The 19,701-nt window shown below is 38.2% G+C and overlaps 1 protein-coding gene across 10 annotated transcripts in view; it reads left to right on the forward strand.

Moving 5' to 3' along the window:
* The window catches only part of KMT2C (lysine methyltransferase 2C), a 194,339-nt gene that overhangs the window by 93,861 nt on the left and 80,777 nt on the right, over positions 1-19,701 (forward strand). For all 10 annotated transcript variants that reach the window (XM_032692870.1, XM_032692911.1, XM_032692865.1 and 7 more), the window contains 5 exons: positions 11,403-11,565; positions 12,251-12,422; positions 15,340-15,454; positions 16,279-16,451; positions 17,227-17,387. In XM_032692870.1, the coding sequence (XP_032548761.1) occupies positions 11,403-11,565; positions 12,251-12,422; positions 15,340-15,454; positions 16,279-16,451; positions 17,227-17,387 (784 nt within the window). The remainder of the gene's footprint in view (positions 1-11,402; positions 11,566-12,250; positions 12,423-15,339; positions 15,455-16,278; positions 16,452-17,226; positions 17,388-19,701) is intronic.

A 19,701-nucleotide genomic window follows, 5' to 3' on the forward strand; every position in this document is an offset into this window, starting at 1 on the left:
TTTTTTATATAAAACTGCAGGTATTTCCATGTCAAGCCTTTTCCCTTCCAATTTTTAATTTATAATGTAATATTTCCTTCTGCTCAGAAAGTTTTCCCCACTCTGCTTCAGTATAAAAGCGCCTTGCAAAGAACTGGGAAGAATGGCAGAATCTGCAGAATAAATAGAGAATCTGAATCTAAATAAATTGCTGTCAAATATCCAAGCAAATATTGAGAGTTTTTTTCCTTTCAGTTACTGCAGGTTGTTGCAGCAATATTAGGTGTTATTTGTGTGGTATTTCCAGGGAGATGTGTTGACAAATCATAAACCTTTGAAAGCGAATAGAGAACTTCTAGAGAAATAACACGAGAAGACCATTCAGTTGTTACTGTTATTCTTTGGGCTTTGTGAGGGAAATGCTCATTTTCCAAAATGTAAATGGATTTAATACATTCAATAAGTAAGAATTCTGGGTTTTTCAAATGTCATACCAGGCGAGTTTTTTTAATGAGAGTAACTTGAAATAGGTGGAGAATTGTTGTGGGGACTGTTACCACTACACATCCATGACATCAGAATGTGCCTTGGGCACCTGCAGAATGTTTGCTTCCTGTCAGATATAAAATACTGTGATGAATAAATCCCCCAATAAAGGTTGGACCTGGCAGCAGTGCTCACTCCTCTGAGAAACTCAAAGGTCAGAATACTCAAGGTTCTGGTAGGACTAGAAGCTGAGCATCACAGTTATGTTTTGTTGTGCTTTCACTCTTAATTTCATGTGAGCTTGTGTTTGGCACTTCTGGAAGTTCATTTCTGTAGGTGAGTGCACTGTTACAGTCTTATGCACCGGTTCAGGGGGTTTTTCAGTCCTTGCTGAACTCCTTTAAGTGAAATAAATCAATTTTGTGGTAAACCATCTCTTGCGTTATGGATGTTTTAAGTAAAATATTCATCCTAGTACTGTGACAGCACTGTTATTGTAACACTGTCACAGCATTAGGATGTCATCTGATGCTGAGATTTCTGTGCCATCAGATAAAATTGGTTTTAGAAAACAGTGCAATCATCTTGATTGTTTTACCCATCTGAACAGCTCTCTAATGCTACTGGACTGCTCACATGAATTAGCTGAGCAGCCTGTGTCTCTTGAGGAGTTTATTTGTAGATGATGATGATTATTAAGCCCAGGAACCACAGTGAAGTAGACTTTCCACTGTGTTAGCATGGGGACAGTCTGTGTTTAGGACTTGTAGCCTCACTGTGGACTTGAAGCCTGGTCTGTGTAGAAAATGCACTGCCCAGAGCGTAACAAGGAATCCACAATACGACTCTCAGAACCTCGGGCTGGCTCCTGCTCTTTCTCCAGGCCCATGTCTTTTGTTGTTGACCCAAATTGTTTCCCCTTCACTAGCTCTGATGTATTATTCATGTTATTTCAATGCGGTTTTACTTTTGATAAAGGAATGAGATTTCCCCATCTGACTGTAAACATGGTGAGAAAAAGCTTTTAGGACGTTACTCTAGACCTAGTTTAGCTGTAACCAGCTGAAATATAAATATCAAAACCTCCTTGTCCTGTCATTAGAGATTAAGGAAAAGCATTATGAAGAAGAGGGACTTGGTTTTACTTTGTGCTACATATGAAACAGAAGCTTTATCTAATTGTTTGTGCCTCAGTCCTTCAGGAGTGTCGGAAGCCTGTTACACATAACAATGTTAAAAAACACATGGAATCTTGTAGGGGAGAAAAGCAATTTTAATGTAAAAGAGACCAAGTAGGAATTGGTGCTGGAACAGAAGTAAATATGTACATTTACTAAGGGAATCTGTGACATATAAAGCACAACACTAATCCCTGGCAGTTCTTTTTCATTCAATGGCACTAACATCTTTATAATTAAGAGCAATGGAATTATTTAGAGGAAAACTGTGTACTGTTATAAACCATTCTTTTTTTAATTGAACAGCTGTAATTTCTACCAATGGAGCAAACTATATTATAAGAAAATGATTATTAGTTTAAAATGCAAAGTTAAATGAATGCAAAATTAACAAACAGATGGTGAAGAATTATTGTGCTTTATTTTACTCCTGGGTAAAAGGGCTCATGCAGGATTGTAAAAATGTCATCACACTTCGTAAACCTGAAAGCAAACAGAATTTGCAGTTGTGCACATCTGTTTTGGGACACTGCTAAAGGGTTAGAAGAATCAATGTTGTTTTCAAATAAGGGTATTCATCAAAAGGATATCATTTACTTAGCAGTTATGGCTTCTGCTAAGCATCAGACTTAATGTTCTGTGGAATTCATTACAAAATTTGGCAGCTTTTTTCTTCACAAGCTACTGAGGCAACATGCTGCAAAACTGAACTGAACAGCCCCTTCTTATCCTCCCTTCCCTGAAGCCCAGAACAACAGTTGAATAACCTGCTTAAATGTTTGACCAGTAATTTCAGGATTTTAAATTCTAGATCAAGATGTTGCACTTCACGATGCTTGCCCAAGGAATATCAGTGATGGAAGAGGATGGAAAGTCAAGGGGCTTGTTTATTTCAGTGGCTAGTGAGTTGAAAACAGAATTATATAATGTTTTGGGAGGAAGAATGGGAGAAATATGTGTAAGTGACTAATTTAGTCAAATCGAAAAAAAACCCCAAACCTAAAAGCCCCAGCCAGATAAAACACGTGAAGCTTTTATTAGAAAAGAAATTATATTAATGTTCAAGCTGGTAGTTTCAAAGTATGCCCTCTAATTGCTTTGTTTGAGCTCAATTTACAAAAATTAGTGAACTGAAGATGTAGGATTTTGTTTACGATGACTCTGTGCCATTTGGAGAGTGCAATTTAGGAACAGCCAAGGAAATAGGAATTATGAACAATAAGGTACTGATTGCAGTCAGTGGGGAAGGAATACTAAGGAGGTGCTCACTAATGAGGGAGGTATTAAAGGCAGGAAATTCTTGTATTTTTTTATGTCTGTACATAATCCAGAGTTTCTTGTCACCCCATCCCTTCTATTACCTTGTAAATTAGGTGTATCATTGACTATATATAGAGATTTTGGCTGATGTGAACTTTCTGTTAAATTAGGGTAATATATCTACAAAATCTTTGTTAAAAGAGCACATTATTAAGATGATAAAATTGAAACACAAAGTTAGAACATGTCAGAAGACAGGTTGTCTGCACATAATTAACATCCTTTGCACACAGTTATTGTCCTTTGCACGCAATTAGTGTCCTTTGTGCACATGCCTGATTATACATCTTTAATTGTGTGGTCACATGCAGAACAGTTTGTGCCTCTTTCAGTCCATGGGATGGACATTGCTCTCTTAGTGTAAACCTCTTCAATATTACATTTTTTTGCTGTTGTTCAATGTGTGGGTATGTAGACTACTTAAATACTGCTAAAAGGGAAGAATTACTCATTTCCGCATGATTTTTTTCTATGATGTTTTTATATAATAAACACATGAATATCTTGTCTATAAATTTTTCCAAATAGCATATTTATGTGGCCTTGTTATACATCTTAGGCTACATTTTCCCTCAAGAGAAGTTGAATTTATTTATATCTGCTGACTTGGATGACAAATTGAAATAGTTTCAAAACTACTCAGACTTACTTAAAAAGTTGTGCTGATATTGTGGTTCTTCCTTCACTGTTGAAGCTGTGAGTACACAATCTATGTAGAAATCCAGGCTGAATTTTTACAGGGGAAAGAAAACTCCAAGCTTTTAACAGTAGGGTTAAAGACTAAAATAAATTAGGAAAAATTTTACTTAGTGCCCCGTCCAGTATCATAAAGGAGCTTCATGAAAGCAGGGAAACTAGAACTCTTTTGCAGGTCATTGCTCAGTTGCCATAACTGCTTTTTTTTCTCCTGTAAGGCATTCACAACTTTTCCCAATACATCCTTTTTTCCCGCTCTACAAATTAAGCTCAGTCTTAGAAGTAACAGGTTTATTTAATGCAGAGACTTCTTTTAAGAGATCTATTTTATGCATTAAATCCACGTGTGATCTGTAATCCTTCTTGTGTTTTAATGTACGTACATAGTCATGCGTGTGTCTTCATCTGTGCCTCCGTGTCTCTGAGCTGCCTTTTATTTGTCTGACTGTATTATTTCCTTGTGTCAGGGAAAAAAAGGAAAAGACAGACCTCCCAAACTGCAGGTTTAAAACCTTTGTGGCCACATACAGAGCTCTGCTATTTGAGCTGACTGAGTGATAGCGATATAGCACTAGGAGTCAGAGGACAGCCTACTTTTCCTCCTTGTAATCTTTATCCAATTTCAGCTGCCTCAGACTTCTGACTTTTTGTTCAAGCTGATATTTTTAGCCACTTCCACTCTTCCTTGTTCTTCCTGCATCCTTTCTCCTTAACCTTTCTATTCCCTTTTCCCTAAGTTCCTTTTGAGATCTGTCCCTTCATCGTTTCCTGTGTCTTAGCTCTTCAGTTCCCTTAGCTCTTTATCCAATTTTAGTATCCAGGTTTGGTTAATTGGCTCTTGAAGTGTCATCCCTGCCCCTTCTCAGCTTCCATCTCCCTCCATGGTTTCTCCTCCCAGTCTCATCAGACTCATTCACACAGTGAGTCCCTTTTGTCGCGTTGCTCCAGATTTGTCCCTTTGCCTGAGAACTGGATACTCCCATTCCCCATGATTTAAAGATGATTTAAGTGACAGTGGTATCAGGAGCCTTAAGGATGTCTGCTTTCCATTCCAGTGGCTTTTTTGCTTATGCTTAGAGTATTTATTACAGAATTCCTCCCTCTAATCCTTGTCAGACTGAAGGAATTTTTGTAGAAGTTATGTGACGTCTGATCAGTGCTAGAAACTGGAATGGATCAGTCATGATCAATGAGAGTAGATTTTCCTGTGATTTTTCACTGACAAACTTTTGGAAGTGTTTTACTCTAAAGAAAATAGTTTTCTCAAGTTTGGTCACATCTGGATAGATCTGTAGGGAAAGGGCAAAAGCTGTATCTCTCACACTGAAATTCCTGCCAAATTGGAAGTCCTGTGAGTGAGGTTGTTTTCAAGATGGGCAAAATGTTTTTCTTAATGACTTTTCTGTTCTCAGAAACGGCTGAAAAGTTTTGTCTATGTGTTCCAAAAGTATTTAAGAGAACTTAGACATGTTATGTGAAGCTTTAGCCCAACTTTCTATTGTTCACAAGACTTGCATAAATAGAACAGAATTTATATGGAAGCCTTTTCAAAGTCCCCATTCACATCCCCTCTTTGATAGTGCCACACTGACAAAAACTTTGGTGTGGATTTGGCTGTGGTACCAATAGAGAACTTGTGTCAACATATTTTAAGCAGGTTTCAGCTCAAGACTGTCATCTAAATTTTTACCTCCCTGTGGACGTGTCTACCTGTGAGTGTGTAAGTTCCAGCTGCAGGCAATGGAGATCTGGCCAGTATTGTCAATGGAGCCTAAAAGTGGACACCCACTCTTTGGTCAACTGAATTGGCATGGAGTAAATTCCATAAAATTACTAAGTCTTTATTAACTGTAATGGGAGTTTAAGTAGTTGGCTCATATATTAGCACAAAATATAGACCTTGAAGTTTAGGTGTTCACCTCAAGCCTTGTGGCAGGTGGAAGCACAATGTGCTGCATGAGCAGTAAATTCTCCTTTTACTTTAAATGGCTTTGCAAATGTGCCTATGCCGGCCTGGCTGTAGCTACAGAGGATCTGTAGCATAGACATAACCTACAGAATGCTTGAACCACTTCAGAATCCTTATATATGATTTAGGAACACAGGAGCTGTGCTGGATTTGACAGCAAGTTGACTTCATCCCAATATCTTCCTCAGTGACCAGTAACAGATGCCTGGAGAAGATCATTAAACAACAAGCATGTAGCAATGTTTCCCTCAATTATTTTTTTCTCAAGTCTCCAACCATTTGTGGCTCAGCCTGAGCTCTGCCAACACAAAGAAATGTCTACACATACTTCTTAAGACCTTCCGAGCATGAATCAAATGGAACTGGCACAATAGTCTGTTTTCTGAGCCTGACAAAAAGCAGCCTCAAACCAAAGCTGATGATTTCTGTTCTTGCCTTGTTTGTCCTGGAGTTGCTGATGCTGAAGCCTAATAACCACAGTTTAAATTACATTAAACATTATTGACCTTCTTGTTGTTGACAGTCTAACTAAACAACAGGCTCATGTGTGCTCTTCTGTCATGGTGGATATTAGATGAGAATGAAGGGAATAGCTGGTTGTTAGCTGTGGAAAAGCTTTGACTCACTCAAAACATTTACATTATCCTAGATCTTGCAGAAGGCAAGGAGGGGAATAAAAAAAAACACAACTTTTTCCTCATGAAAGTGTGAAAAAAGCATCAGAGTCTGTGAAGGAAATCATATGCATGCAGTTATTCCACTACCTTATGTAATGATGAGGAGAACACAGCTTCAAGGCACCCAAATCCTTCCTTGGAGCTTCTGAAAGTTCCCAAATGTTTGGGAATATTTCAGATTATATGAGGAAGAATTTTTGTGCTCTACAGTTTTGCATGTTTACCTATTTCAAGTTTCAAATAGAAATTATTTACCTCCCTTAGCAAACTTGATTCTTATAAGTTATTAACCTATCACAACTATTACAAAAAACTCCCATGCAAAACATGAATGCTTTCTTCTCCCAATTCTTAAATACCGTGATATCAACACCATTTATTTATTGTAATTTTTTTATAAAGGTGACAAGGAGAGGCAGCTGGTGAGAAGGAAGAACAAAGCAGTGACTTGCAGAGAGCCTGAAATCTCTACACTTAAAGGAACTTTTGCTTTCTACCTTGATTATACGTGTTGAGTCACTGTGTTAAGGACTGAGGGAAAAAAATCCTGATCTCTGCTTGAATTGTGTGTTATATATTGAAATAATTTCCAAATTTGTGACATGAATGATATAAAATTAAAAAGATGGAAGGTAATTTCCAGTACTCCTGGAAATGTGTGCTATTTAGTACCTTTTCTAATCAGTATTTCAGTGAAAAGCCAGTAATTGTTTTTATGTTGCCATCTTACTGGATTGTGCTCTTTAATGCTTTATGGCACTTAAACCAGAGTATTTGACATGAGAGGTGCTAATGGTGATTAGTGTCTACAAGCAATATTATAAAGCTTTTTCTACATGATGGAGTAATCAATGAAGATTATTAGAACTAGCAGAGACCATATTTCATTAATCACTGGTTATACAAAAATTTCTTTGCTGTCTTGTTAATGACAGGTTGTTGGTTCAGTTCTCCTCAGGTTCAGGTTTGTCTGACAGCAGTTTTCAGTAGCTAAACAGGCTGAAATTTGTTCTTCCAGGTAATACATTAAATTGTTTAACCAAGGACAGGTGGCTTGTATTTTTGGGTACACTATTATAAAATTAAAATTTCTTATTATTCTCATAGGTTTTGTCAGCTGATCTTTTTAAAGGAAAAGTTGGTAATCAATGAAAACTTTTTGTCATTTTGCTTGGAAACATTTTTCAGGTCCTAATGCTAACATTTAGCTTTACGGCACTTATCAGGTTGCAACAAAGTATTTATTCCTTATTTTAGCCTTTCTTGAATGTCTGCCTTCTAAGGGTTGTTAGTTGTCCAGTTGCTGAGAACAGTAATACTGCAAAATAATTCTGAGGGCAATAAAATAAAATTCTTATTACTATCTAGATAAAATCTTATCTTACAAACATCTTTTTCCTATTTGGGCTTGTACAGAGTTTTGGAATACTCTGAAGTGTGGAGCAGCAGGAAGGTTGATTTAAAGCTGGAATATATATTTTCTCAATTATTTTTTCTAAAGATGTAGGAAGGTTAGGTATATGTAAACAATAAGCTATTGCTCTTGTCACAATTTTCCAGTTTGGCCATCTGTTTCCATTAAAGCCAACAGCCAATTTGTGGCGTTCAGCTGAGCTCCCAAGCCAAGGGCAGAATTAACCTTTTTGTTCAGTTGGGTTTGGTGCAATTACAATTCTAGCAGGGAGGTGCAAGTTTTGCCTCGCCAGAAAATTTCTGTGTGGTTTCTGCCACTCTGTTTCACAGAGGCAGAAAACAGAGAAGGTGATTGACCAGGTTTTCTGATGTTTTCTGTTGGTTCACTTGGTTCTTCCTCTCACTGTATTTGGATAACAATGTTGTATTTGTTCCAATGGGGTTGGTGAACAAAGGGAATTTTAAAATTAAATTTGAAAGACTGCACAGCTATTTGCTTCTGAAAATTAGTTCCTATGTAAAAGAAAAAACTGAAAAGGACCAAGTAGGAAGAGGAGTGGACAGTTTTATAAGATGGAAATTACAATAATAAGAACTAACAGAAGTATCGGTGGGTTCAGAGCTTTCTTGCTATGGGTGAGCTTCCAGAAGGGAACAGTTGTAGGTAGCCAGTGAAGGACTTTTTGATTAGGAAAATATTCTACTGGCTCTGCTTTAGTGACAATTATTTCCTTGAATGTACTATGAATAAACAATGAACTATCTTTCTAGCTTTCTGACACCTTGTAAAGTTTTTTTCCCCTGTAGAACAGGACTGTAAAATTGTTTGATCCACAAACCAAACAGTGTCTGTCTTGCTTTCACAACTTTCCATTTTCCTATACCTGCCCGCTGAATACTTGGATCCAGCTTCCACCCCCTCCACATAACACCTTATTTTGTGGTCATACTAATGAAACTGGAGACTCCAGACTGTCCCTGGCTCTGTTACTGTCCTCATACGGTGTGATAAAGACACTTGCATCTCATGGGCAAAAGGATTTACTCCTTCATTCCACCTCCTTCTGTCCTGGTGCCGTTTATTCATTACTGAGTTTATTTAGCAGAGCTTTTAATTTTTTTTTAATTTAATATACTTTTGCTGTTCTTTGGGGGCCATTGCATGGGGCCTGACTTCAGAAGAGTGTTGGCTTCTAGTGCTGGAAAAGTCAGTCTTCTCATCAACATCTGTTGCCAAAAAAATCCCTTTGGGCATTGGTTTCTTCAGACTGCTTTATCTCTCTTATAAATTCAGCAAATGTTGATATTCTTTGCTTTTTATTTGCTTCAGATGATATATACCACATTGTTTTCAAAGTGTGTTTTTTAGTTATCTGCCAAATGCTTTTCATTGCCAGTGCAGTTTAGCAGATGGGTTTGAAGGGTTCAATTACATATAATTTGGGCTTCCATTTTTCTTCCAGAGTCTTTATGTGGTTCCTTAAATCAACATCAACATTTTTCAAGGCTTTGCGGTAATCCTGTAGTTTACTCATTTCTAATAATTTCATCATTTAGTCATATAGCATTTGGGAAAAGGTATATATAATTCTGATTTTATGTTTGCTACATACCGTGGTTGATTGGTGGTTTTGAAAAACAGATGTGATGTTTAAAAATGCCATTTATATTGCTATATAGACCATTATTCCCAGCTTTTAGTAAATATTGGATTCTTTGAGTGCTTGCAGTTCTTTCAGGATTTTCTTTCCCTATTAGATAGTTATTAAGGGTTAGTAATGGGATCCAACGAAGTGTCATTGAATACTTTTTTGAGGTACACATTTTGGATCTTAGCCCCACACAAGTTCCCATTCCTATTTTTCTGTACTGAGTAAAATGTTTGAAAAAAGTGTGGCCTGCACGAGTTGGATCTCAGCTATAACCTGGACCATCTCCACAGGCTCTTGGAATGTTAACTGCAAAATAGGGCAGTGGGGTTTTTGCCGCTTCATGTGCGGCTGTGACTCATGAAGTTGAAGACTTTGGGCTGTATTTTCATTATTTCACATCAAAGTTCAGGATTTATCTTCTACAGTGTTTACTGAAGGTACCATTTCCTAAAATGAGTTTCTTGCAGACTTTGGTTTTGTTGGCAGTCCTTAAATGTAATTACTGTTGCTGTTGCCTTCACCTGCCTCAGGAGCCCCATGTTATTGCTTGGTTATCCTGTCCCCCCTCCTCTCCTCTGCATTTCAGCCAGTAAAGTAACAGAATACACCTTTTCCATGTGGTTAGTAGGTGTTAGACACATGGGTAGGGGTGAGATATCTTGCAGATCAGAAGACCAGACTAAGCATTGTAGCACAGAAGTGTGGCAGTAGCTGTCCTTGGTGACCCGCTTTAATTTCTGTGCCAGAGCATTTTATCTTTTTACACTGCAGTTGTGTTTAGCATACACTAATATTTTTTCTGTCTCTTGTCCATGAGTTGTGGTGCAGGCAGATATTTTGCTGAAGATGTTCATTTCATCTGGTTTTAAGAATATCAGCGTAGCTGTTGACACAGGCAGCTTTGTGATTTGTATTTTTGTATGGGCTGATTTTGATGTCTGTGGACTTGTTAGTAGCACTATTTCATGCCTAATTTCATGCCAGGCTTTGAAACAGAGAAGAATTATGGTAATAAATATTGTCTGTATTCTAAGAAGTAAGCATATGCAGTGCATAACTTCTCTTTGATTTTGTTTATGTTCGTATTTGGATGCTACTTGACACTTGAGCTAGTAATCAAACATACCAGTGATAGTATTATATTTTTATTATGAAAAACGAGAGTCCCTGAGCTCAGTTGTTGAAGTTTATTATGTATGCCTTCCTGTGAGCCACTGACCTGTTTTTTTTTTTTAATTTACTCAAAATCTTATGGTGCTGTGCCTTAAAAAGTGTTGTTGCCTTGGTGAAAAAGTGCAAAAGCATGTTAGAGTGCTTCAGGGACTGTAATGAATCTGAGAAAGAAACAAGACTGATTAACTGAATCAGAAAGGTGTGGGTGATATTTTACAAGCAGACTGATAGACTATGTTCCCTCTTGACTAGAGAACTGGAGGATTTTTACATTGTTCTTTCTGAGAAATTATTTCTCTGGTCTCTAATAACAGTCATGCTTATTTATGACTTCTCAAAGTTTGTTGGTGATATTTGTGTAGCCTTGAAAGGCAAGATGAGAAATAGTTATGTAAAGCATTATCATCCCAGAGAGAATAGTATAATGTCAGTAAGATTTTGGGGGGAACATCATACTTCATTTCCATTTGCATTTCTGGTTACCGTGTCTGTGGTTTTACATTACAGCTTACAGAGCTGTGTGGTTTTTAGTCATCACCTATTGACAGCATGGTGTCATCTACCTTTGTTCTCAGAATAAGTCTCCAACCCTCATTACTGGTTAGATAACATAGGACAAAATTTTTCCTGTGACAAGAAGAATCATGGTCATCAGAGTGCATTTAGGGACGGTTTTGTTAAAGATTTTACATTGGAAAGATCTGGGAGTGCCACTCGGAAGACACCTTTCATTAGTTTCCCTCTCCTCAGAATTCCCTGCCTTCTTAGGTGTTTGTTAAAAGACGCAGGGGAACAGATGTGGCTGAAAAAAAAGCAAGAAAAAGTAGTTTTTGAACGACTTGTCCTGTTTGTGTTTCAGCGATGTGCATTTTGTAAGCACCTTGGAGCCACTATCAAATGCTGTGAAGAGAAATGTACCCAGATGTACCATTACCCCTGTGCTGCTGGAGCAGGCACATTTCAGGATTTCAGTAATTTGTCCCTCCTTTGTCCAGACCACATTGATCAGGCTCCTGAAAGATGTAAGTACCCAGTGTTGAAATGACACAATTAGTACTGGGTTTTGTGAAACCCGCTCTGTGGTAGGATCAGCTTTAGACTCATTTGTTTAGACCCTTTTTCACAGTTTGTGTACCCAAGAATTCTTGTGTACCCAAGAATTCTTGTGTGTTCAGGTATGAGAAAGATGTAAGTTCATCCTCCTCTGTTTTTAAAGACCAGCAGCGCTGCACAGCAAAATACTGTTCTTTTACTGACAGAACATGGGAAGGGTTTACCGGTAAATCTTGTCTTCTCTCAGGTTTTAGTTGCAATTGATAGACTTACTCACTTATCCTAACTCAAGTTAGAGCAACCTTCTTCCAAACACTTTGGCTAAATAGTAGATTTAGATATGTTAGGAGCTTTATTTCGCACATGTTCCAAAGAGGAACTGGTCCTAAAGCTCTGAGTTTTATCTGAAGGAGAATAAAACTGTTTCTTTTTGTCAAACTTCGTTAAGGTTTAGAAAGAAGGTACTTTTGTTATGAGAAGATTAGTTGAGAAAACTGAATTAAAGTAGCAGCTATTAAAAATATTAATTAAATTTGCATTTCCTGAGAACAATCAAGTTTTGTATGCAGAAGAACTATTGAAGAATTACTTGGGTTCATTGTATTGTTCATAATTTTGAAAGAAATAATAATTGAAAAAATAATTTCTTTGTAGCAAAAGAAGACGCAAATTGTGCAGTGTGTGACAGCCCTGGAGACCTCTTAGATCAACTTTTTTGTACTACCTGTGGCCAGCACTACCATGGGATGTGCCTGGACATACAAGTTACACCTTTAAAAAGAGCAGGTTGGCAGTGTCCTGATTGCAAAGTGTGCCAGAACTGCAAGTAAGTGAGACTTAAAGGATGTGGAGGAGGACGGTGTGAGATTTATGTGCTTTATTTTATTTTATTTCATTTTAAAATATCCATTTTATTCAGTGTTTAGGTTTTGGGGTTTTTTCAAAATTTGTGGATTATTTGCCCAACTCTGTCCCTTATATTATATTAAGTAGCTGAACAAACCCCTGCATTGGAAACTGTCTTCTAAAAGAACTGAGCTTAAAATCCTGTACATTATACTCCCAAAGTTACCATTATCTTGGCAGGCTCTGGAGAGCAGCAAAACCTTCTGACTTTTTCCTCCTTTTATACAGGAGGATTTTTCTCAAATTTACCAAATAAACAAATTATTTTAATGTAGTGCCTTTACAATCTGGGAGCCTGTGCTCTTACTCAGCCTTGCATGTACCTACAGACTGGGTAGGTCTCCTGCATTAGGCCCTCTCCTATTTCATAATGTCTTTCAGAGGCAGATAATGAGTGACACAAGTGACTGTGATTGAGTATTTGTACCAGACAAATACTGAGACAATGAAACTCAATTGCTGCGGTACTGTGAGGGTTCACTTAGAAAATTCTGACCCCTTTACCTTTGTTCTCTTATAACTTAATCTGATGGACACTGCAGGGTTCTTCTGCTTGCTTAGTTTTGGGTTTTTTGGGTTTTTTTTAAGGACTTACTGAAAAAGAAATAGGAGTTTTGTTCAGCTTTAGTCAGATCAGCTGGGACAGTATGAGGGAAAAAACCCCTCTTTACCACTGCCTCATGTTCTTGATCAGTCAGTGATTTGCTGTTTTCCAAGCAGAACACTTGGTATTTGCTGTCATTTGCTGAACCCACTTCAAAAAAGATTGTTCCCTGGTCACAGACAGTGGATAGCAAATGCCAGCAATGAAGTTAAAATAAAGAAACGCGTTCTAAAAGGTATCCCTAAAACTGTTGTACAGGATAATCACAGCAGCTGCTAGCACACCTTCTCTCGAGTGGAAAAGTAGAAGAAAATTTGATGTTTTCAAACCAGTCCATGGGACCTGATGAGATATATCTGTGGGTCCTGAGGTATCCGTCATATTTGAGAAGTCATGCTGGTCTAGTGAAGTTCCCACTGTCTGGAAAAAGGGAAATGTAGCCCCCACTTTTACAAAGGGAAATAAGGAAGACCCAGGGAACTACAGGCCAGTCAGTCTCACCTGTACCCATCAAGGTCATGGACCAGATCCTCCTGGAAACTGTGCTAAGGCACATGGAAAATAAGTAAGTGGTTGGTGAAAGACAACATGGCTTCACCAAGGGCAAATCATGCCTTCCAAATTTGGTGCCTTCTGCAATGGGGTTACAGCACTGGTGGATGAGGGAAGAACAACTGATGTCACCTGTCTGGATTTGTGCAAAATACTTGACACAACATCCTTGTCTCTAAACTGGACAGACATGGATTTGACAGATGGATCACTCAGTGGATAAAGAATGGTTTGAGAGCTGCCCTGAGGAGAAGGACTTGGGGGATTTGGCAATGGGCACTTGCAGTCCAGAAAACCGTGTCTTAGGCTGCATCAGAAGCAGTGTGGCCAGCAGGTCAAGGGAGGAGATTCTCCCCCCATCCTCTGCTCTCATGAGACCCCATCTGCAGTGCTGCCTCCAGCTCTGGGGTCCCCAGCACGGCAGGGGATCCCCACCGAGAAGGACCTGTTGAAGCAAATCCAGAGGAGGCCATGAAGATCAGAGTGCTGGAGAACCTCTGCTATGGAGACAGACTTGAGAGAGTTGGGATTTTTCAGCCCAGAGAGAGAAGACTCCAAGGAGATTTTAGAGCACCTTTCAGTGCCTAAAGGGACAACAAGAGAGCTGGAGAGGGACTTCTTACAAGGGCATGTACTGATGGGGCAAGGGGAAATGGCTCTAAATTGAACGAGGGTAGATTTGGGTTAGATATTAAGAAGAAATTTTTTGCTGTGAGGGTGGTGAGACACTGGCACAAGTTATCCAAAGAAGTTGTGGCTACTCCATCCCTGGAAGTGTTAAAGACCAGGTTGGATGGGGTTCTGAGCAACCTGGTCTGGTGGAAGGTGTCCCTGCCCATGGCACAGGAATTGGAATTAGACGATCTTTAAGGTCCCTTCTGACCCAAACCATCCTATGATTCTATGATTAATTAATGCAGTATGGCAATTTTTTTCCACTGTTGAAGAAAAGCATTTTAAGCATACCTCCATGCAAAGAGAGTGTTTTTTAAAATATCAGGTCTCCCAGGTAATGAGGTAGTATCTAGTATGTGTAATGCCATGTACTGTGAAGCTTTATCGAGGCAAATCTTGTTTCATACTTACTTATTGAGTTAATTTATTTAAACTGAGGCAGAACACAGTGCCTTTAGATATTACCAAACTATTTGTCTTATTCTCTACAAATTTATTTTATCCCTGGGATTTGTGGTGGAGCTCTGTAACACACGATTGTAGAAAAATTGAAATCTCTTCCTTTAATGTTTGTTTTGCTCTTGCAGTCATGTTGGTTGACACTGTAGAAGCTCTGGTAGACAGAGGTGATGGCTTCTTTTTTTCTTTGGAAAAATTGCAGTCAGAATGTAGAAAAAAGTAAAATTGGATGCTCTCTTCAGAAAGAAATAAAACGCATATTGCAGATTCTGAGCTGATTTCAGTACAGAAAGGCCATTAAATCTGCCTACACATGTGTAAATGAGAATGGGCCAATACCTAGAAGAGTGATTGCACTGGCTCAGCACTTAATAAATGAATAGTGGTCTGGGCTCATATTTGAAAATTAATTTGAAGGCATTGTCTCTATTTGTAAGTAGTATTTGTTTATTTTCATGTGTTCAGCTGTGTACCTTCCTTTTTAGGCTTTTCATTAAGCAGATATTTTGTTGTGGCTCGCTTGAATAATTTTTAACCCCTTCCTTAGACATTCTGGAGAAGACAACAAGATGCTGGTGTGTGACACATGTGACAAAGGCTACCACACTTTCTGTCTACAGCCGGTTATGGACGCCGTTCCAACAAATGGTTGGAAATGTAAAGTAAGTGGGAAGCTTTCAGAACACTTCCTCATCTTTACAGGGGTCCAAGCTTTGTTACCCACATTACACTGTTCCAGGTGCGTTGTGGGCTGCTGTTGCTGTGTAACATGACTTGTGATTTCTGAAGGAGTCCCACTTGTTTGTAAATCCTGTGGCCCTGCAGCTGCTCCGTGACGGGAGCTGTCAGTGCAGTGGCTGAAGCAGCCTTTGTAGGACAGTAAATCAACCTCCACAGGGGAAAGAGAAGTGTAGAATCCAGGTGGATAACCTTCACTTGATAACAGCTGCTCTCATGATCTGTTGTAAACTAAAATGTAAACTCAAGCCTGTAAAGTTGTGCGTGTGATCTGTACTTGAAGGCTCTTTATATTCAACTACTTGCTTACTAAAGGAGCAGTTTTGTAGCTCACGAGTTCCTTTGCATTTGAGGAGGGCAGGATGAATTTGTTGGCTTTTTTCAGTAACTTCTTGAGTAAGTGTAAGTAATAACAAAAATATGATTTCAGCATAACAAAGGAAATCCCCGTGTATGAGATGTATGTAATTTTGTATCAGTTTGTGACAGTCACGTAAAATGACTGAGATTAGCAATAAAAATTTTGGTCTCATAAGAAATACTGCTTTCAAGTCAGGGAGTAGTGCAAGGAAACTTCTTGCTGTTGTGCAGGTTCTTCATGGGCTGTTATCAGATCCTGGATAATTTGGTTGTGTTACCAAGGACAAAAACTATTACATTTAGCTCAAAACAGGAAAATGTCAGTTAATGGCAGTTCTATCACATTGCAAAGTATCATAATTAACAACTAAATTCTTGTGATCTCTAGAACTGTAGAGTATGTGCTGAGTGTGGCACACGAACAAGTTGTCAGTGGCACCATAATTGTTTGGTATGTGACAGTTGTTACCAACAGCAAGACAACTTATCTTGTCCTTTCTGTGAAAAACTGTGCCTCCAAGACTTCCAGAAAGATATGTTGCATTGTCACATGTGCAAAAGGTAAGAATCCAAATTTTTGTTGAATTGTACTAAAATGCATAGAGCTTATGATGAGCTGTGTGACATGGACGTGTTTCTGGGAAGGGTGTACACTGTGTTTGATGTGCAGTGCTGCAGCATCTTGTGCAGCTTCTTGATCCTTCATCCCTGAATACAATGAACAATAGTGGGTAGCTTTATTTTAATCTTAGCAAATAAGTATTAATTGGCAGTTACCTGAGGGTACCTGGCAGTTGCCTGCTGCAGCTGCTTCTTAAATTGCACCTATTTTGGGAGGAAGCAGACTAGAAAAGGCATTATCTTAACATTTAAAAGACTGTTGTTTGCAATGATCTGTTTTGTTTTTGTTTTTTTTTTTTTAATTTTCAAGTATGTGTTTTCTGGTTTTGTTTATGTGTTTTCAAGTATGTGTTTTGCTATTCCAGTAATAAAAAAATAAATTAAAAAATAGCACTATTTACATTTTAAGAATTTAAACTATGTTTCATATTAAATGCTATTGTATCTTACTGTGCAATATGATGATGTTACTATACATGTTGGAGAGTCCAGTTGGTTTTAGGGACAGTTTAGGTCTTCATGTTAAATTTGTTCACTGCTTGACATGCTGATGTATCATGTTTGTTTTTTTTTTAAATTTTCCATAATAAAGCATTGGTTGAAAATCTTTATTTCCCCATTGTATTGGGAAACAGTGCTATTTTTAATTGGTTTTTACTATGATGCTTTATATTTTTGTTGTTAAGTCATGGTCACAATAAATTAATCTCCCCAGGTGGATTCACATAGAATGTGACAGATCTCCAGGTAGTGAATTGGAGTCTCAGTTGAAAGACTACATCTGCACTCTTTGTAGACAAGGAGAAGGGGATCACACTCAGTCATGTGATGTAATGAACACTTCTGAACTCATTCCTGAACCTGACAGCATAACAGGTAATCAAATGTAAACTTCACAGTTCCGAAGTGCTGACATCAAATATAGCATCTGTAGCTGTCTCAACAAGTCTTTTGTGAACCAACCACTCATATTCTGCTCTGTGGAGTTCATCCATTCCTTTATTTAACAGCAGCTGTTCAAGCAATCCATGGGTGAGCTGTCTTCTCCATATGGCTTCAGGACCCTGTTTACAAACATGGGCTAGTAAGCACCTTAATTGTGGTTCTCAGCCTTCCAGCTTCTCAGACTGTAGCTGTAAACTTCTCTAATTTTTTTTTAATATGGTACAGTTCATAAATGTATTTATTTAACAGCCTGTTTTATTCATTTGTGCCTACCTCCCAGACAAAGTCAGCTTCTGGTAGATGTTCCTGGAGACATCCAGTTCTCCCATTTCTCCCTTGCTACTTGCCAGTCTCATTGTGCCCCTGCCCCTCACTATGTCCAGGAGGGACACAGCAGTAGGAACTGGACTGTGTTCAAGGGAGAGGTGTATATTTAACTAAACAACTTTTAATCAGGTGTCCTTTTTCAAAGCAATATAATGATTAGTCACCTTATTTCTGAAAGATTCTTGTCTAAGTGGACAAATCAAGCAGAAGGTGGAAAGGAAAGTTGTGGAACAGTGTCAAGTATTTTATAAAAAATTACTCAGTAGCAGTAAGGAGGCACAGAGGGAACTTGGATCTGTTGATCTGAGTCTGGTGGGTCATCCACAAGAGCTGTGCAATGAACTCTTAACTAAATGCTGTTGTGCATTTCACACCACGAGCTCTGTCGGGCGGCACCTGTGCTCGTGCTGCCTGAATTTCCCTGGGGAAGTACAGTTGTGGTTAAATTTAGAAGCAGGTAAAATGTAACAGATTAACTGCCATGTGCATTTTTTATCCTTAAACAGCAGTGCTTGTGCATTGACTTTGTGTTAAAAGAAATCTATAGCTCTGCTGCATAAGTATCTGTGCTTCTGAAAGTCTAAAATTCTGATAGGAAAGGGGAAATGCTGGACCACAGCAAAACTCTAATGTTTGTGTTCAAACTGATGTTTTGTGTAAACAAGTCATGCTTCTGGATGGTAGCCTGTACGTGTAAGTGCTTACCTTTTGTGAGCAGTAAAGACATGATGAAAAAGGTGCTCCTGGAGGAAGGACAGTGACAGTAGGTAAATGTCTGTCAGTGAATCGGGTTAGAAAGAGTGACCACTTCAGCCTTTGAAGATCTTCCCTTGTGAAAGGTTAGGAGAGGCTGTTGAACTCTCAGGCACTGTACTTAGAACACTTCAAAGATGTCCAAAAATTACAATGGGACAACACCCAATCTCCTACTGAAAACCCTTTTGAATAAGTCAGAGGTGTGTCTGAAGGGCTAAAGTTCTAAGTAATGCCTCTGTTAGGATTTCTAGCTACTAGAAGCATCGACAAGCATCCTCTTCTCTCCAAGGAAGAACAGGACTGTCATCTCAGCTACTAGGAGTAATCTGGAGCTATTACATTAGTACAGTCATGCAGTGTTTTATACCCAGGAGAGCACTTCTGTACTTTAAAATCAAATTTGGAGCCAATCTAAATGATCATTTCCTCAAAGTTAAAATATCACTTAAAAGCGGGCAGAGTCTGAGAGCAGCTTTTAGGGTGCTAAAAGTAGCATCACCTAATAGTTTCTGTCTTTCTGAATTTAAAGAAACTTTCTTGATGCAGAAAGCTATATTTGTTTTACTCTTTTTGTGCTAACATCCATGAAGAATCAGTTCCCTTTGAGTTAATGCTTGCTCTATATTTTGTTTTTCATACTTCTAGTTTATATAATGCATTTTAATGAATTTCCTTAACTGAAAAAGCTTTTACACAAGGAAAAAAAAAAGTATTTCCTGTTTCTGGGCTCCATAATGATACTGTCAGCCAAAGAAACACTCAATAGTGCCTTTTCCATACAAATTCATTAATTTAGTAGGAGGAACTGACAGATAAGATATCCTAGCTTTAAAGTGGCAAAATTTAGTTTTCATATTGTTGAACAGATAGGTTGAAAATCAGTGTTCCGAGTGCTGATAGTAGATGGAACCTCATATCTATGCCATAAGCCATTGTAGTATTTGTATAAAAATCTGAAACCTTCATGTTACAAGTTCTGTTGAATTTAACAGACTTGGAATTTAAGGAAAAACCTTTTTGTATTGCTCAGGTTATGCAAAAGTGGCTATGTGTATGTTTTCACAATTAGGGGTATATAATTGCTTTACAGACATGTTTCACCATCTGAAAACGTCTTCAGTGTTAATGAGTCAAAGGTTCTTAATTTTTGAGGAGTACTATG

Source organism: Chiroxiphia lanceolata, chromosome 1, assembly GCF_009829145.1.
Source record: "Chiroxiphia lanceolata isolate bChiLan1 chromosome 1, bChiLan1.pri, whole genome shotgun sequence".
NCBI classification, from domain to species: domain Eukaryota; kingdom Metazoa; phylum Chordata; class Aves; order Passeriformes; family Pipridae; genus Chiroxiphia; species Chiroxiphia lanceolata.